The sequence below is a fragment of the Phoxinus phoxinus genome (genome assembly GCF_949152265.1).
Source record: "Phoxinus phoxinus genome assembly, chromosome: 10".
NCBI classification, from domain to species: Eukaryota; Metazoa; Chordata; class Actinopteri; order Cypriniformes; family Leuciscidae; genus Phoxinus; species Phoxinus phoxinus.
Window position 1 is genome coordinate 10,688,302 of NC_136885.1, and position 19,666 is coordinate 10,707,967.

Consider the following 19,666-nt stretch of genomic DNA (forward strand, 5'->3'; position numbering starts at 1 on the left):
GGACTAGCGCTCCAGCACACAGTGTCCCCACTAGAGACTGCCATTCTGGGAATGGCCAAACATGGTGAAGTCTGTTGCAAATGACAATGAGCTACAATTAAGACAGCGTTGATGCTTTAATGGTAATTGCATTGAGTTCTATTTACAAAGTGATGTTTATGACACTGTTTTAATATCTGTGTTGAATGACTTGGACAGTCCTGGGCTTCATCATCAGAGTGTGACTAAATTGATAGAGTGGTGTGTGAACAATGCTCTTGTCATTAATACGGGTAAAAGCGAGGAGATTATATTTGGGTCTACATCTGATACTAATGCCTGTTTTTATTCAGAATGAAAAAATCTGACTGGTTAAAACACAAATATTTAGGAGTGATGGTATGTTATCGTGGAAATATCATATTGATACTCACTGTAAAAGAATAAAGCAGATCATTTACTTTCTTCTGTTGTTCTTTAGGTCTGTGATGAGTATACTGCAATATTGCATCTCTATTTGGTATAAGAGTTGGTCTGTTATGCTAAAAACAGAGTTGTTTAATCAATTAAAAATCTGTTCAAAGATTGTAGGTCAGATTCAGCTTATTATAACAATTTGCTAATAATAAACTAATAATATGGCTTCTAACCCTATTCACATCCTGCTTAATGAGATCGAATTACTACCATCAAAGCGGAGATACAGAGTTCCAAGATTCAACAAGGTGAGGCTAAAACACTCTTTTGTGCATCAGGCTATCTTAGCGTTGAACAAAACACTTAATCAGAAATCAAGAGTATTTTGAAGGTGTTGTAGTTATATACGTGTAGTATTGCATGTATAATGTGGGAGGTTTAAGTCTATGTCGATGTTTAATGTATGTTGGTTTTTGACTTTTCTGACAATTAAGTATTTTGGTTCAATATCTCTTTTGCTTCCCCAATAAATGTTGAAACAATGTTGGAATAAAAAAAAATGTCTACATTGCTACACTGCTGTTGAAACATTGAAATTAACAAAAATATTATTGTTGAATCAATGTTACAGTGTAATGTTGATTCTAAAACCCTTTGTACAAACATTGAGATGTAACAGTGTTGCCATCTGAAACAACAATATTACACTTCAATGGAACATCAACAAATTCCTGACCACTTCAAAGTTTTGGGGAAAAAAACTTTTTAAATTAAAAATGACACCTTTCCAGCAATTGAGTCATTAAAAAAAAAAAAACACAGTTTAACACATATTTTCTCGATGTTTTGTTCACCACACTACAGTGTAGAATTGTAGATTAATTCCAAGGACTGGTTGCTACTTGACGCCGCAGTGTTTTCTTTTCTTTTTTGATTGGTCAATCGTGACCAGCGCTGAGAAAAGTCTCAGGCACAACTAAAGATCGCCTTTTTTTGTCCTTGTTTTTCATAAATTCGTTCTTAAACATGGGTAGGTCCGGTATTTCGGATGGTTATTGCACATTAAGCGTCCTCCTGGTCATTGTCAACCAGGACGTTTTTTTGCCTACCTAGAATTTCACAGCGGCCAGAAGGCAGAAGCTATACCCCATATGCCTAGAATCAACTCCAGTATTATAATCCAATTATATAAAAGTTGACCACATTCGTTTCACACTGTAAATTACGTTTTACTTTATAAAGTGATGAATTTTGTTTTAAATACCACCGTACAATAAATAAAAAAGTTTTTTTTAATCAGGCGTCTACAGCGGGCAGCTGGGGCCCTTACCCAGGGGTCCTCAGTCAACGTGCTGCTGTACGTTTGTGTGCGCAATGATCTGAGGGGCTTGTTTTGGTAGGTTGCACGTTTTTATATATTTGGAGGGACGAATACGATTCCGGTGATATTATTGAATCTTTACCATGATGCCGGGGGAGAACCAGTCCAAAGCCGGAGGAATCGCCTCTGAAGCAACTTCTGGCACCTGTCAAAACTGCACTGTTTTAAATCAGGTGAGAAGTTTATTCCTCAAACTAACCAGTAGCTAGTCATTTGCTTGCTTAATTGGTTACCCCAGTAATTATGGCCATGCCACGATAATTAATAACGCAATATGTTAATTTGGTTTTTAAACATGAATATTGAGTGGATGATTACGCTATGTTGTTTATATTACACCTGTCTTAGTCACTGTTGATTTTAATTTTACAGTCACAGCGTGTGAATTTGATTTCCAGGTAACGTTAGTGGCACCCAACTGTTTATGTTTTGTTATTAGTTTATCAATTTGGCGTTTAATGCTGGTACCAGTAACATTCTTTTAGTTTGATGAATTAATTATTCATGGTTTTGGCTGTTGATTACAAGTAAAACTAATACTATGTATACATTTTCAGAACTTAGATGAATATGTGGCTGCTTTGTTAACTCTCAAGCAAAAGATCGTCGACACGGAGTGAGTGCTTTATTTATTACTAATATTGTTTTTAATTATATTCTATCAATTGAATACCTTACAAATACATTTAGTCCAGTAACGTTACTTGTAAGGAAGCAAAAGAACAGTATTAAACCCTTTAGGTAAGTTTATGTCTGACTTTGGTTCTTCTGCACCACCGTTCTGACAACGCTCTGTTGTCATGACACTCAGCGTATTGTTTTCTGCTAATGAAAAATGGGATATTCACAATTTAGTATGCAAATAGATGCAAGAAAGTAAACCAATTATTGAAATACTTTGCAAGTATTACAGTGACACCACTACAGGTTACAATTTGAACGTTGATCAATTCATTGGCAGAGCCGTTGAAAAAAAGAGAGAATTGCGACACTTCTGTGCTCTCGGGGTCACGTGGTTCATGTAGATCTCAATAGTTCCAAACAAAACCCAAGCTGTCATCATGGTTGCAGTGGGACAGATATCAGGCAATTTTGGTAAATATTAAAGCATGTTTGCTTTTGTATTTGTCAGAGATGAAAGTCGGAAAAGTCAGTTTGGTCTTTGGGGCTATTTTTCCCCAAATCAAGCCGTAAAGGTGGACTCATCTGACCAAAGCACACATTTCCACTGTCTTTTAGACCATCTGAGATGAGCTCGGCCCTGATAACTCACCGGCATCTCTACATAGAACTTCTCATGCAATGCCGTCTGAGGGCTCAAAGGTCACACATTCAACAGGTATCCTGTCTTGCCCTAGCCTGGTCCTTCCAGACTCTCGTACATTTCATTTGTACAGAGAGTCTGGCCTCTCTCCATTGACAAGCGTTAACTTCCTTGAAGGCGGGTACTCTGTTGAAGTTTAAGACTAATGGATCTACCCAGAGCCACTCTGGATCTGCCATAACCAAACGCTAACGTTTGGTCGTGTCGAAACTTCAACTCAAACTAGCGCACGACCTCAACGTCATCGTTCTCAACCACTCCCTCTGTTCGCTGGTTGGACTGGTAAAAAATGTAACGGAGAAAACCCAAGAATATACCACAATCCCAGACGTAGCCTAGTGCTGAAGGAAAATGAAAATTGAGCGGAAGTACGTAGGAGGGCGGAGCCAGGCTAGTCTTGCCCTACGTGTACTGAGATTTCTCAGGATTCCCTGAATATTTTCACAATATTATGTATGGTAGATGGTGCAAAACCCTTTTTTTTGAATTTTGAATAGTTTAACAATTCTCTCATGATATTTGGCACAAAGTGATGAGCCATGAGTTGACCTATCTTTGCTAGCAAAGACTGAGATGCTCCTTTTACACTCAACCACGATACCCTCACCTCTTTCCAATTCACTTATTGTTGACTGTTTCAAAACAGTTTAACTTGGATATTCTATAAGCTTTTCACTTTTATTTTGCTTCTGTCCCAATTTATTTTAGTGTGTGTAGCAGCAACCAAAATCAAAATGTTTGTATTTACAAAATATACAATTGTTCAGTGAAAACAAAATATTTTCTTTGTACTTTTGCCAGTTAAATAAAGTTAAAAGAGAATCAACAAATCACAGACGCATGATTTTATTGCATTTTTATTGCATCCCAACTCTTCTTGCATCCCAACTCTTCCCTCCAATTTGGGCTTATATAACGATAATCATCAAACAAAAACTGGCAAAATAAAAATGATAGACTCAAGCTAGGTCAGCTAAAGCGTGAAAAAACAAACAAACAAACAAACAGTAATTTCATCAAGTTGCCAGCGGGTGTGCTTGGATACTGAAATTAATGGGGTTCATCGCAGGAACCATTTATTGTTTGGATTCCGAAGTTCACAACTATCGTTTGCCCGACGACACACGATGCTTCTGCATTCTCCGATTCCAGTGGAAGTCTATGGGAGTGTCGCAACTCTATCAACGACTGGTCAATGGAAGATTCACAAATTTTAAACACAACATTGTGTCACGGTTTACAGCGTGTGTGTTCACTACTCACAATACTCCTAATGTTTGTGCACTAACTTGTATGGGTTAAGTGCAGAGGACAAATTCTGAGTGTGGGTTGCCATACTTGGCCTTCACATGTCACTTTCACTTTATTACGTATATATTTTACAGTAAATAAGTAAAATATAGTTAGCATATCTAAGACTTAATGCACATAGCAGAGTTTGAATATAACATGTTTGTTAAATGGTTCAAACTTTAGTAATTGCAATTGAGTTGCAAAAGTTTAATATTTAGGATTAGGGCATTCCAACTAGAGTGCTTAAAGAAATATATTTACAGTTTTTTGTTGTTGTTAGTACTGTAACTAATGATCAGATTCATGCTTAATGAACATGTTACTTGCTGACATTTCAGTTTGAACTGCTTTGTCAAATAACACTATTATCTTCTAATAACTTTCACATTTTTATTTCAGCCGTCTCTTGAGTGAATACAAAGAGAAGTGTGATGATATCCTTTTCATAGCTATGTATACGATAACATAGTTCTTGTTTTTGTCATGCTGTCGGTTGATTTACTGATTCATTTTATATGTAGAAGTTTAAGAAACAAAGTTAATACTGAATTGGAAACAATATTTTTGTTTTGGTTCAATCTAAGTTCAATCTTTTACGTTGTATTATGCAGCATCCTTTCCAAACGGTAGCCGGTTAAAATGAAATAAATTAACATTTGGATGTAAATGTGATTGCATTTTAATTTTGTAGTAATTTTCAGTGGCACTGAGAATTTAGTTGTCTATACTGTCACTGTTTTATTACACCGCTGGTGTAAAATCAGAATGCAAGTTTGCTCACTCGGCACAGGTGGTTTGTGTGAAATACGCCTTGCTCTCATTTTTATAACAAAATAAAGTAAAAAAAAAAAAAAAAAAGAAAGTTTGGTTTCATTAATTTTTTTTGAACTCAATAAAAAAAAGCATTAAAAATAACAATTCCGCTGTGTAACAATTAAGGTATTTTGATCCTGTTTTCTCTTAATATTTAACATCCAACAAAATTGTTATTTTCATTCTTCGTTCTTTGAAACATTTATAATTTCTGAAATCAAGTAATTACATTTTAGAAAAAAATTTGGCCAGTTATCCCCCCCATCCAACGAAAATGGTTGCAAAAGAAAGTGTTCAACTTTGCAAGTTACCAAGAATTTGTATTTATCTAGAGCAATGGCAAATATCCTTTCCTAGTTCCTTTAAAATATCACTTACTTAATTATTCTGCTTAAGCTCTATCATATTCTGTTCTGCCGCTCCTCGGATCTGGAGTTCCATCCCCGACCATCTGAGGGCACCTCAAACTATTGAGACTTTTAAAAAAGGACTAAAAACATTTATTTTTAGGAGAAATTATGACTTGAAGACTGTCTATTTGTATTTTATATTGATGTTTTTACCATCCTTTTATGATGTTAAATGTAGATTTGGTACACAGATTTGTTCCAAATGTAAAGTGCATTACAAATAAAATCTATTATATTATTAATCTACCGGTACTCTAAAGTGCCCCAGGCACAATCGCACTCTACTATCCACTCCGTACCGCTCACATACACTGGACTGGAGCACAGTGAAACCAAAACTTTAAAAATTACAAATTAACATTGTTCTCTGAATACATCTTTGTTTTCCTTGACAAAAAGTCACAGCTTCAGAAATCACAGAGGTAAGACCTTTTTTTTTTTTTCACTACAGTTATATGTAACAGATTTATTTTTAGGTGACATTTATGTTTTAAGCAGCTGCTGTTTATCAAAGTGATTTACAGTGCACATTTACCAGGCTGTTACCAGACGAATAGATATACAAGAGAATATGCCATGCTGATTCCTCAACTGGCATACCCCTAATTACTGCAAATACATTGTACTTTTCATGTTGCAACTAAAGTAATGCAAAGCCAAGATGCTGCTGTACAAGTACATTTACGCTCAGTTGCTACAGATAAGTTCCTTAAAACAAGCACAGGTATTTTGTCGTGCAGTAGCCTAAAGTTTTAGAAGTTTGTTAATGTGCACAATAGCATAATTTTCTGCAAAAAATTGTTTGATTATGATTGAAGTATGTTGACTAAATGTGTATTTGAAGAATTCCTTTGAAACATGGTGATGTGTTTTTCACAGAGAGAGCAGCAAACTGCACAGACAGCTGGATGAGGTGCTGCTGAAGCTCGAGCCCTTAGAGAAGCAAACATTGGAGTATGAACAGATGAAGACAGAGCTGGAGAAAATTAAGGTTTGTGTCTCACCATCTCATCATAATTTAAATAATCACTACCAATTGCAATGACATTCCCAGATTCTCATTGCCAATTTCAATACAGATTAAAAACTCCCACTTTTATTAAAAAAAGTTAAGTATTAATATAGACTAGGGCTGTCAAAATTAACACTTTAGCGCAAGCAATTGATTCTAAATCCTTAACGCATTAAAATAATTTAACTTAATAACGCATATAAATTATTGAAGCATGTGAAATAGGCGTCATTAACGTAATTTACGTCACAGTTAGATGATCTTAGAAGTTGGGAGTTCATAACACTGAGCATCTACAATACCTCTAACCCTGGTAGATGTAAATTTCTATTTTAACCCTTTGACCAGATTTTGCTTCTTTGTTTGCAATCAGATCATTTTAAGCTGCTAAACTAGAAAATGTTCAGTCCAAAATCTACAGAATCTACAGAAAACCAGGCTGATTACATCAGAGATGGCTGAGAGAATAGAGACTCGTGTAGTGTTTTCAGTGAATTATTCATTCCAGTGTGTTTTTCACTTTAAAACACAAGCTGTGTCATATTCTGAATGGAACATCAAAACATCCCATCACTGTATGGCCAGATGATATGCAAACTACTTTTCTCGGCCGAATAAAGCAAACCAGAGTCTCGCTAGTAAAGTTTTGATGGATGAGGATTGCAATCAAGGTAAAGACGATTACTGTGACGTACAGGAATCGTACAGTAAGCACGCGCGAGTCCGTTATATTGATGCGCAAACAGTCCGTGCGCACTCGACACACTGATCGCACATTGTATTTATGCATTTACACATTTCAGCACATTCACGTCGTTTCCAAACACATTCAGGATAATGTTTTTATCGGTTGGTGAGTCTTCATGTCTTACTATTTGACTACATAACTATGACTTTGCATGCTCGTAGTTTCTTTTGCGCTTTAGTGAAGTGATATACTGTACGTGCCGCCGCGATGTGGGTGTGTTTGCACAAGATCTGCCGCAGCTTTCCAGTGTGTTTGTTTCTTGCTTTGATATTGTTGGATTGAACAAAAAAACTGAACCGGAAAAGATTTCCACATCAGAGCACAGCTACTGATCACCACGGTAGTTTGAAGGTGTTTACCAGACAACTTTTGTGGAAAGTTCTTTAATTACTTTTGATTGAAATATATCAGGGTCTTTAAGATGACAATCTTTACTACCAATTTAATACAAAGACTGTTCTAAATTCAAAGTTAGAATGGTCATTCATCGTGAAGTTAGTTAAGCTAACTTTAACTGGACTTGAAATATATGCATGCTAATTTATCTTTTCTTTTTGCTTTTTTATACAACAGGCTGAATTGAAATTGTATCAGCAGAGATGTGAAGATGTCGACAGACTGAGAGCTGAAAGTGTTCAGACACTTTCTCTGTAAGACCACTCTCTACTGTAGTATCACTGTTACTTAGCTCTGCTTGTCATGATGTCTTCTACTCACTGTATTTATCTTTCTCTATTCCCAGGAAAGAAAAAGCTGAAGAATCCTTAAGACAAGCAGAGGGTACATGCATCCCAAATTGTCAAGAGTGCTGATCAAATTAATCAAAAAACAGATCAAAACTAGGGATGCACCGATACCACTTTTCCCAAAACGAGTCCGATACCGATACTTTCATTTTTGGTACTTCCCTGTATTTTCTCTGGTCCTATTTTGATACTTCAGCAAAAACTACTAGCCTTATAAATTAAAATTTAAAACATTAAAAACAAGTAAGCAGTTAGTAATAAAATGGAAACAAATAATCAAACTACAAATAGCACCAATAAATACAATAGAACAAAGAAAGAAACCAGTGAAATAAACAGCAGTTTTGGGGGTTTTCAGGTAGGTCTAACAGTAGTTAAGTACATCATTTGAATAAAGTAATCAAATGTGAAATAATACTGCATATTCATCACTGTATAAATTAAATATAGATGAATCTTTATAAATTTATAAAAGTAATTCAGTCAATAGCAGTGAGTGATTACTTTGTTTTTTGTAGTTTTGATTAGCAGTAAAATAAATACAGCAGCAAGTTTATTAGGCTGCTGTCCCTTTAAGACTGAATGCACGGATTCAATATAGCCTGACCTACTGTACATGCATTTTCTTTATTTACGTTCATTAAGATATAACCGACTATGTTTACCAGGATACTCGCCAAGATGGATGTTTAACTTAATTTTGTGCAAATTTGTCCATTCAAGCGCAAAAAGTGAAAGAGGATTCAATTCAATTCGCACGCTGTCCGAGGCAGCTTTCAGGGCGTGCTTCAGGTGTTTGCGTTCATGAAAATTCTTGACCTGCAAACATCCTGGAATAATGTAGGGAACCACTCGTTATACATAAATCACATAACAGTTCATGTTTTACATGCATATACGATTTAGTTTGAATCCAAATGATGCATGTGTGCTGAGTGAACAATCAGCAGTCTCGTTTTACTTTCTTTCCATTTACATATCTGACTGAACTACAAACTTTCCACTGATGTCTGTGGAAAAGACTTTTTCACTTATCAGCTCATAATACCGCAGCTATATAGGATTTACTGTATTTTGTTTAATATTTCACTAATTGGATACATTTACTTCATAGACAGCCTCTTTTATCCCCATTATACTCTCTGTTGCCAGTGTTTTTCAGTCTGTACACAAACACTGTAGACATGCTGCGTGGTATCGGTTGTTGGTATCAGAGCATTTTTATGAGTACTAGTACACGAGTCCAGTATGGGTGCATCCCTAATCAAAACTGAAACTGTCTTTTCTGTGATTTGTTCACTCACTGAATCATATTCCTGGATCATATTTGTGTTGCCCAATGCCCATAAACATGTAATTGTGCCATTTTGACAGACACCGTCCAAAAGCAAAACCTGGAGAATGAGAAGCTCAAAACAGAAATAAAATCACTGAAGGAGGATCTGCAGGAAACTCAGGTTAGGTTATTTGAAGTTACCACTGTGATTTATAGATTGGTCAGTCCAAAGAAAAGAATACTGTATTTTTAAAGTTAATTTATCAGTACCACCTTATATTGGCTCTAAAATAGTGGAGTTAATATACTATTTGTCTTTTGCATCTTTTTGTATTTTGTTGATTGTCATAGTTTTTTATTTATTTTCTGTCCCATTTTTGGGGTTTCTTTATTTCAAGAATTCTCTCAGAAAATATGTTCAGACCTCTGAGGAACATGAGAATCTCAAGTTGGAGAATGCCAAGACGCTAATTATGTAAGTCCAGCCGGGTCGGTTTGAGACATATTTGTAATTGTTTGTAAACGACAAATGCTTGTCTTTTTTTTTTTTTAAATGTGTGGTTGATATTTAAATGTGTTGTTGATATTTGTTAGTGTTGAATTGGACAGTGATCTTCTAATAATTTTTAAAAAAAGTTTTAATGGATGTCTTTTTTTTTCTCCTCTCAGGAAAGGAAACCTTGAGAATGAGCTTTTGGTGCTGAAAGGTCTGTGTTAGTGATCTTTGATCACTCTAGACTGCATGCATAAATTGATCATAAATTGAACATTGATCATATTAGACTGCATGCATAAATAAATTTTTTATTCTGCTTTAGATTTGTTTAACTTATCTGAATACGGACAATCCCAGCACATTAAAACATATATTGGATTGTTTTCTAATCTCTTTATCTATGTTCCAGCAAATGGTTTTGTGCACTATATAGATTGGAGATAAAAGCTAAATCAAAGTCTTACTGTGTTTATTTGTACACAGAGTCAAAATTTCAGCGGGATAATGAAATTGGTGTTCTAAACAATGAGAAGAGAAGACTTGAAGAAATGCTGTACACAACACAGGTGCAAATTTTGCTGTAATAATTGATATGCTCTGGTGAAATGTAAAGTAAAAGGCAACCTGTAATCATTCATTCTGATTTATATTTTCTACTTTTTTCTTTACCGTTTTCAGCAAAGACTGAATAAACTTGAGAAGGAGTTCAACAAAGGTATGAGTTATGCATAAGTACACCTACCGGTAGTACCTACACCTAGTATATTATTTGTTTTCAGTCATTAAGCTAATTTTTTTTATCTTAGAAAAGAAGAGTACGTCTTCTCAAACGGATGCAGAGACGCTAATTGACAAAGGTATGCATTGTTTAAAACTGTTAGACACTCCGTTGTTCAATTAAATGCGTAGATATTTAAAATAAAACATCTTGATAGCATGCATGATGGCAATTGATAATGTTTCCTTTTCAGGCAAAGTCAGAATGCTTCTGGAAGAGCTCTGGCATTGCGTAGAAACTTCATCCCAAACAGAAGAAAAATTGTTTATTGCTGGTAATCATTCTTGTGTTGATTAAGTTAATTTTACCTTGCTGAAATTCATTATCAAGTCACCAAGCTTAATCGTGATGAAGAGGCAATGCATATTTCTTTTACAGGAGAAGAGGCAGCACCCTTGAAAAGTCAACTTAAAAGAATACCTTCTCAACCACTGCTTAACAGTCCTTTAGGAAGACCGATTTCCCATCCATCTCCAGGGAATCCCAGTCCAGAAACTAAGTTTCAATCTTCAAAACGCTTCACACCTAAATCACCTCCAGTGATCAATAGGCCTACATCATCACCTCAACAACTGAAAAAGCTGAATAATGACCAACAGTTCAGTGCACCAAGTAGAAAGAGGAAAGTAAGTTCAGATGTGCTTGAACATGTGAACACTTGGACCGATGGTGCCAATAGACCTTCACTAAAGGAAATGACAGATGGAGATTTCTTACATGGAGATTACTGTATTGATTTGCAGGGCATTAAAGAGTGGTTCAAGCCTTTGCCCACAGCTTTATCACCTGTGCATAGCCCCTCAATAGAGCTGGTGAGTGAACATTTACATTTCAATTACATTGTAATGCTCAAGTTATTAAATTGCAGTGCCATTACTGGGATTTTTAGAGATGTGGACTTGAGTCTTGGTCTTTTAGCCAATATTAAAATACTTCTGACTTGAATTTGACTTTACTTCAAATCAACTATTTGTGACTTTGCTTGTAAAAAAATATTTCCTTCTAAACCTTTCTATTGAGATCAGTTTAGATACTGGTATGTTGAGAAAGCATCAAATGTGCATTGCGAAAAAGAAAGAAAAAAAGTAGGTTTCAAACCGACACCTACACGAGATTTAATTTCAGCCTACATAATTTGTGCTGTAGAAGTTCATAATACAAGTAATTTGTATTTGCGTTGCATGTCATCTCAAATATAGTGCTATCCATGGAGATTCAACAATTATGTTGCCTAAGGCAATTAGGTAAATCATTTAATACTGGCTTGTAAAATGTAACCAATAATGTTCCTGTATGGCCAGTAGTGGTGAAGAGATGTAGTGTAACATTTTTCATTTGTTCTTTCAGGTCAGTGTAAATGACGACCAACCAATGTCCGATACTGAACAGGAATATCAATCAGATAACGGAAAACCAGAAGCACTGTCAAGGTTACATGAAGATATTCTTCAAAACAACACAAAATTAGAACATTCAGATGTTGAGGATCAGAAGTCATTGCTAAAAGAAGTGGAAAAATATTCTGTACTTTTGTCCCCAAACACTCAAGCAAGATCTGCTGTATCTGTTGATAATTTAGATCTTGAAAACACTTTGTCTTCCAGCCAACACATGGAGGTAGAGAATGTGTTTGAAGGAACGAATGGCTGTGAGGCCAACACTAGTCAAACTGCAAAGTCAGGTATAGAAAATGGACACAGTGTGGACAGTTTCGTAGAAAGTGACACCACACAAACCGTGGTAGAACTTTCGCTGATGAATCCAAATGATGACACAACCAAATTGGAGGATACAAAAATCACTAATAATCATAAAAATCTGTTGGAAAACTCAGATCCTCAGCAGGATATAAAGTCTGAGCTAGTGCACACCAATTCTATTGAATCTACAGAAAGCAAAACTTCTCAGGTACAGCCCAATATGACATTGGAAACTAATGTCAAGAGCGTTTCAACACTTGATGTGAACTATAGTAAGTTAGACAGTATTGACAATAAGGAATCAAATAGTTGTGTACCACTAGAAATGAAAACTGTTGCCGATATAACACATGACATTCAGAACAAGGCTGACCAATCTGAAGATAGTGCTGAGGATATTGTTTCAACGCCTACAGAAGATCAGAAAAGTTTGGATGCAAGAGTAAATGGAGGTTCAAACCTTTTAAGACCCTCAAAGGCTGAAGAATCATCATCAGAAGATGAAGGATTTTTTGGTTTGAAGATCAAGGTTAGGGGTGTTCACACAAGGTCAGAAGGAAGAATCCCCTCAGAAGAGGTGGATAATGTTCCTGGGAGTACTCAGTCAGAAATTGACAAAAATGTTCAAAAGTTACTGAGTCAAGAAAATAACCCTAAGGATACTGAAGAAAATGATTCGGCGATCCCAGGAAAAACATCAGTGCAAATGAATAATGAATCTCAACAGGCAGAGGAGATGTCAACTGATACCTGTAGCCCCGTTGTCAAAAATGTAGTCAGTGATGTTTATAACCACAAGGGAACATCAGGAGATTCTGCAGTAGATAGTCTTGAGGATACCAGCACACCTTGCCAAGGTACTCTGGATGCAGAATGTTCTACCTTTGAAAAAGGTGACAATATTTCCCTTGCTCCAGGTCTCCACACCAAAACTCCTATTACACCAACCTCATGTTTATCTCTTGGAAGGGTTCGAACAGAGATGGGTCCACCCCTACCTCCAGTGGTTATGCCACTTACTGCTACTCCTCCAAGGTTTGTAAAACATTACACTCCTTTAAAGCCTACTTCAATATCATCTGGATTACCAACAGATGGACCAAATTCTCCTAAGACGATACCTTCCGTGCCTGTTATTGATTCAGCTCTTCCGGATGCCTCAAAAATGTCTCCGTGCTTGACCAATCCATCACCGTCTTGTGGAGTTCCCTCCTCACCACTTCAGTTTGGATCAGCTACTCCAAAACATGCTGTTCCGGTCCCAGGAAGGCTCCCGTCATCGGCCTTATCCTCCTCTCCTCCCGCCGCTTCTCAGGAAAACTCCATGCAGATGCTGGATACTATGTATCCCGACCTCTCTGCACGAGCCCGCACATTAAACATACTCCGTGGGAATGTTAACTTGAACCGAGCTGGCAACGAGAATGGTTCTTCCCCTCCTTCTGTTAACCAGATATCAGGAAATAAAACAATCAGTTCTTCATCTACTGCTTTTACCAAAACAGAGCAGAAACCAAAAAAGACAGGTGTGAACATGCTTTTGCCAAAGAGTGCTAAAAGACTCCGACTTGATAACTGTTCACCTGCTCCTCCTGGTGTTGATTTTCCTGCAGAACAAGTAAAGGATCATCAAACAGAGTCCTTCCAATCTCACCAAGAAATACAAAGCAGTCAGCAGATAATTGAGAAAAAGCCAGACAACAACACAATGGACAAAGATTGTAAAATCTCGGAAGCACTGGCCAAAGTTGGAATGTCCTGTTTTGATGTTTTGCCTGTTGTTAAGAGCCATGTGTTCCTTGGGAGAATATCTCAGGTGCCGATTTTGATTGATGAGGAAAAGGCTGTAATTGCTGAATTCTGTGTAAATCAGGTACATGTTTATGCTTGGCACAAGTCAGAAGGCTTTTTTGGGTAATGCAAATGTGTGCAATTAATATCCTCAAAGCTGCATTTTTTTTTCTTATTCTTTAGTCTTCAGCAGTAAAACTCATGTCTGCCATATTGACTAAACTAAAGACTGAGAGGAGCATTCTGAGTTGTGAAAATATACAAGCTCTGTGTAGAGTCTACACCGGGATATGTCGCCAGATAGGGGACTATCAGAAAGCCCATGCCTTTGCATACAACATTCTCAAAGAGGGTGAGTTTACAGCAACTTTTCCCATTTTTATATATATATATATATATATATTAGGGCTGTCAAAAGATTAATCGCGATTAATCGCATCCAAAATAAAAGTTTGTGTTTACATAATATATGTGTGTGTACTGTGTATAATTATTTATATATATAAAAACACACACAATCATGTATATATTTAAGAAAAATTGGTTATATTTATATATAAAATATTTATATATAATATAAATTATATAAATGTATATACAGCATATAAATGCAATTATTCCTTAAAGTCCGCGTGAACCGGAAGTTGCAAACGACTTTTCTCAAGTGTTGTGACGCATTTCCGAGTGAACCGGAATATTGAACAGAGGGCAGGGTTTTACTTCAGTGTTCCTCCTCTCCATCTCTCGCCCATAGCAGAGTAACGGTTTGAGGGGAGTGGCTAAGCGTTTAAACAACCCAAGTTCTCATGCCTACGTCATCAGAAAAAATAACCATTCCAGACCCGGAAGTAACTTTTCAGACTTCTATTAAAGATAACTTCGGCAAACAATTTTTTTCCATGTGTTAACTTGCACGGATTAATTGTTCACCACAAGACTAGTAATATCCGCTAACAAAGTAAATAGGGTCAATTTTGATTTCATGCCGACTTTAAATATATATATGAATGTGTGTGTATTTATACAAAATAATTCTACACAGTATACACGCATATAATATGTAAACACAAACTTTTATTTTGGATGTGATTAATCTTTTGACAGCCCCAATATAATGTATATATATATGCTACATATATATATATGTATATATATGTTTATTAAACATGTATCGTTTTAGTTGTTTAGCCTAATCACGATTAATCTTTTGACAGCCCAAATATATATATATATATATATATATATATATATATATGGTATGTTTATTAAACATGTATCGTTTTAGTTGTTTAGCCTTTTTAGTCAACTCTAGCCCACGAGGTCCATTTTCCTATAGAGTAAGGAAAGTCACCTTCCCATAATTTATTTGTAATCCTGACGACCTTTATTAGCGTTGGAGAAAAACTCTGCAGGAAAATTAACCTTGAGGGCCAGAGTTGAGCTTTAAGTGTTGGTATTATTAAATGCAAGTAGACTTTCAGAGACATGGCATGTCTCCTATTTTAAGATGTTGATTCAATCCGGATTCTTCACTCACAGATTTTCCTGATGCCTCCAAGCTAATTTTGTTCATGGTAACAACATGGCCAAGTGTGCTTTTCCATGAGACCTCCTTGTGCAAAGCCATTCATACAGTGGCCAAGCTCAAATCAGAAGAAGAAATTTTGGATTACCTAACTAAATATCTACACTGGGATAAGGTATGCTTTATTGCCCATTCTTTTGCTAGTCTCTGATGGCTGGCGCAAACAAATACCATGATTCATTCCATTACCAATAATTATTATTACAAAGCCAATAGATTCTGTAATTTTCTTCCTGACCCTGCTATTTGTCCTCTGGACATCATATGTATAAAGAGAGTGGGCACAGAACAGTTTAGTTTAGTACCCTTTAATTCAATGCATAAAAACGTACAGTTTAAATAAGTTAATTATCTTGCATTTTAACAGTTGTCCCTAATATTTCTTAGAGTCCTCCTGATGACATCCAAGAATTGATCAACAACACACTGAAGGCACTTCAAGAAGACAAAACTTTGACATTCCAGAAGCATGATCGTCATGGTCACGACCTTTGCCCCTCTGCTTGGGAATATATATATACCTTGGATCTCTTGTGTACACACATGAAGTGGAAGTGGACGCATGATTATGTTATTGGGTATATTTATTTACCAAGTACAGAATTTTAAATCGTTTAAAAGAATGGATAATAAATATAATAATTAATTTTTTTAATTAAACAGCAAGGAGCTCTGGCCCGTAATGAACACTTGGGTGACACAGTCGAGGCTTCTGCAATCCCCAGTCCGTGATGTTACTGTAGCAACTGTTCTGCGCTTGATCGGTAAGTTGTTTTATTTGCATGAAGCGATTAATACTGAAAGTATTTAGTTTTAAAGTTTTTTTTAAACACTTTATTTTGATGATCCCTTTTGAGCTTTCTGTTATGTGAAGTTAAGTAACTTTGCAACTACATGTCAACTTATTCTAACCCTAACCCTACCAGTCTAATACTCTAAGGAGAGTAAGTAGACATGTAGGTGTTACTTACTTATAGTCAGCAGAATGTGTTAAAGGGAAAATCTAAATAAAGTGAAACTAGTTAAATTATTAAACAAAATATTGAATAGTATTTCATTAATAATATATTTCATTCTACTTCATAGGTCTTTAAAGGGTTAGTTCACCCAAAAATAATGTCATTAATGACTCACCCTCATGTCGTTCTAAGCCCGTAAGACATCCGTTCATCTTCGGAACACAGTTTAAGATATTTTAGATTTAGTCCGAGAGCTTTCTGTCCCTCCATTGAAGCTGTATATACAGTATACTGTCCATGTCCATAAAGGTAATAAAAACATCATCAAAGTAGTCCATGTGACATCAGTGGGTTAGTTAGAAGTTTTTGAAGCATCGAAAATACTTTTTGGTCCAAAAATAACACAAAATAAGACTTTATTCAGCATTGTATTCTCTCCCGGGTCTGTTGTGAATCTGCGTTCAGGACTCCGCAGTGACGCTGCTGACGTAAGGCGCTGATGACGTGTTATCTGGTGCGCCCGAGCTTCGTTTACAGTCTGAGGAAGACGCACGCTATATTCAAGCTATTCTACATTGTTTGCGTGGATATAATTTTTTTAATGGTGCGTAAATGTGCATGTCGCGGATGAGACACTTTTACAGCGTGCGTTTCCCTCAGTCTATAAATGAAGCTCGGGCGCACCAGATAACACGTCATCAGCGTCTTACGCCATCAGCGTAACTGTGAAGGATTGACAACAGACCCGGGAGAGAATACAATGCTGAATAAAGTCTTATTTTGTGTTATTTTTGGACCAAAAAGTATTTTCGATGCTTCAAAAACTTCTAACTAACCCACTGATGTCACATGGACTACTTTGATGATGTTTATATTACCTTTATGGACATGGACAGTATACTGTATATACAGCTTCAATGGAGGGACAGAAATCTCTCGGACTAAATCTAAAATATCTTAAACTGTGTTCCGAAGATGAACGGATGTCTTACGGGCTTAGAACGACATGAGGGTGAGTCATTAATGACATTATTTTCATTTTTGGGTGAACTAACCCTTTAATGATTAGTATCATTAACTTTTTTAGGGCTTGATGGTGCTTTTTATAACAGCACTACAAGTCAAAATGTCATTAACAATAGCATAAAGTCTCGCAAATCATATAAAACTCTAGCCTGGTCCTACCAGACTCGTACATTTAATTTGTACAGAGAGTCTGGCCTCTCTCCATTGACAAGCGTTAACTTCCTTGAAGGCGGGTACTCTGTGGAAGTTTAAAACTATTGGATCTGCCGTAACCAATCGCTAACGTTTGGTCGTGAGTCTCGTGACGTATGTCAACTCAAACTAGCGCACGACCTCAACGTCATCGTTCTCAGCCACTCCTTCTGTTCGCTGGTTGGACCGGTAAAAAATGTATTGGAGAAAACCCAAGAATATACCGCAAACCCAGACGTAATGCTGAAGAACAATGAAAATTGAGCGGAAGTACGTAGGAGAGCGGAGCCAGGCTAATAAAACACAGCATTTTAAAAGATTCGTATTACCAAGTTTTGTTTCCTTTTGTTTATTATCTGTGTTTTTTCTCCAGGACGACTTGGTCAGTTAGGAATGAAGCAGATGCTATGCAAATCAGTCCAAAACGTTGCAAAAGCTATAAACCTTTTTGGAAAACATGGGATTACAGAAGGTACACATCTGCTCATGAAGCACAACAGTAATAGCAAATAAATTATATTTTAGTTCAAAATAAGATGGCTTGCCGTAGTTTTTTTATGTTTTAAAGTTGTATAACCCTTAGGGTTATAAGTTATAACACCTCAATACATCCATTTGTCATATGATTGTAGGTGTGCCCGAGGAGGTGCAGTTGTCTGCTGTCTATGCCATTTATGACCTGGCACCCTGCAACCCCAAAGATTCCCTGGAGGCTCTGGCATCATGGCGAAGTGAAACCACACAGTCCGTACCCGCTGCGGTGACCAGCTGCATCACTCAGATTGGCTCCCTTTGTCGTCAGATTAAATCCTGAGACAAATTTTTTTATGCTGTTTTTGTGCATTCTTTTTTTTTAAAACAACCCTCAAGCTGTGACTGTGCTCTGGTTTTGCTCTGTGACCTGTCAGAATGTTTGCTCATTGGTTACAGAAAAATTATGCCATTCTTGTACATTTGTGTATATGTATGTAGATTAAAGATATTATGTTTATACCATAAAGAACATTTGTATTTAACTTGAAAATGTGTTTTTGACTGTTGTTTTGTCAGCATTAATATACAGAAATTGATAGATTGTATGGTTCTTTTGTTTTATTGTGGCAAATGCGTTTCAGCTTGGAATGTTATATTTTGTACATTCTTTGTACATATGTTATTTTTGTCCTGATCTGATTAGACACTCGAGACTGTGGTTCCTTATGTAATATAGCCCCTTTTTTCCCATTTTAGTTCTGATCATTTTCATGGCAGGTTTTGATAAAGGTTCTATTAGCATTTTTTAAATTTTTATTAAAATTTCAGTGAGTATGGGGATGCTTTGGTTAACAGACTGAAGGTAAATCTGGTGACGGATAAAGAAACTGAAACAAATTCATGTGATCATTCACAGACTTGACTTACAATTTTATCTGTAATATATTGGGAGTAATAAGCTGTGGTGGTTATCGTCACTCAGATTTTACAATACATTTGAGATGATCTATCTTTGTAAGACGTTTTTTTAAAGCCACTATCATATTGGCAACTTTGTATCTCCCCACTGGAAACTCTGAATTCATGGTGGAGGCTCGACCACAATTTTTCCTTTGTACTCATAATTTTGTCATGCTAATGCTGCTTAAATTTCATGAATACTTCTGAACATAATTACCATTACATTTTATAACCGTAAAATTAAGACAACGTGCTAAGCCCTGTTACAAAATATTATGGCAAAATCACATTTAAACACCAAACCAA

The 19,666-nt window shown here is 36.2% G+C and overlaps 1 protein-coding gene across 4 annotated transcripts; it reads left to right on the top strand.

Moving 5' to 3' along the window:
• Window positions 1-1,432: 1,432 nt before the first annotated feature.
• ice1 (KIAA0947-like (H. sapiens)) lies at window positions 1,433-19,566 on the top strand. 4 transcript variants are annotated; one of them, XM_079626340.1, is made up of 23 exons: window positions 1,725-1,950; window positions 2,335-2,393; window positions 4,794-4,828; window positions 6,021-6,039; window positions 6,497-6,608; window positions 7,951-8,027; window positions 8,120-8,157; window positions 9,498-9,580; window positions 9,798-9,874; window positions 10,069-10,106; window positions 10,379-10,461; window positions 10,574-10,610; window positions 10,702-10,752; window positions 10,867-10,947; window positions 11,052-11,299; window positions 11,417-11,485; window positions 12,021-14,246; window positions 14,348-14,516; window positions 15,704-15,864; window positions 16,137-16,327; window positions 16,413-16,513; window positions 18,300-18,398; window positions 18,559-19,566. In XM_079626340.1, exons 1-23 carry the CDS (start codon window positions 1,861-1,863, stop codon window positions 18,738-18,740), a joined length of 4,326 nt encoding a protein of 1,441 aa, XP_079482466.1. In that variant the 5' UTR covers window positions 1,725-1,860; the 3' UTR covers window positions 18,741-19,566. The 4 variants fall into 4 exon arrangements, with proteins under 4 accessions (XP_079482467.1, XP_079482465.1, XP_079482466.1 ...); XM_079626341.1 differs by lacking the exon at window positions 6,021-6,039 and having other exon boundaries at window positions 1,433-1,950; window positions 4,794-4,847; XM_079626338.1 differs by having other exon boundaries at window positions 11,052-11,485.
• Window positions 19,567-19,666: the final 100 nt, after the last annotated feature.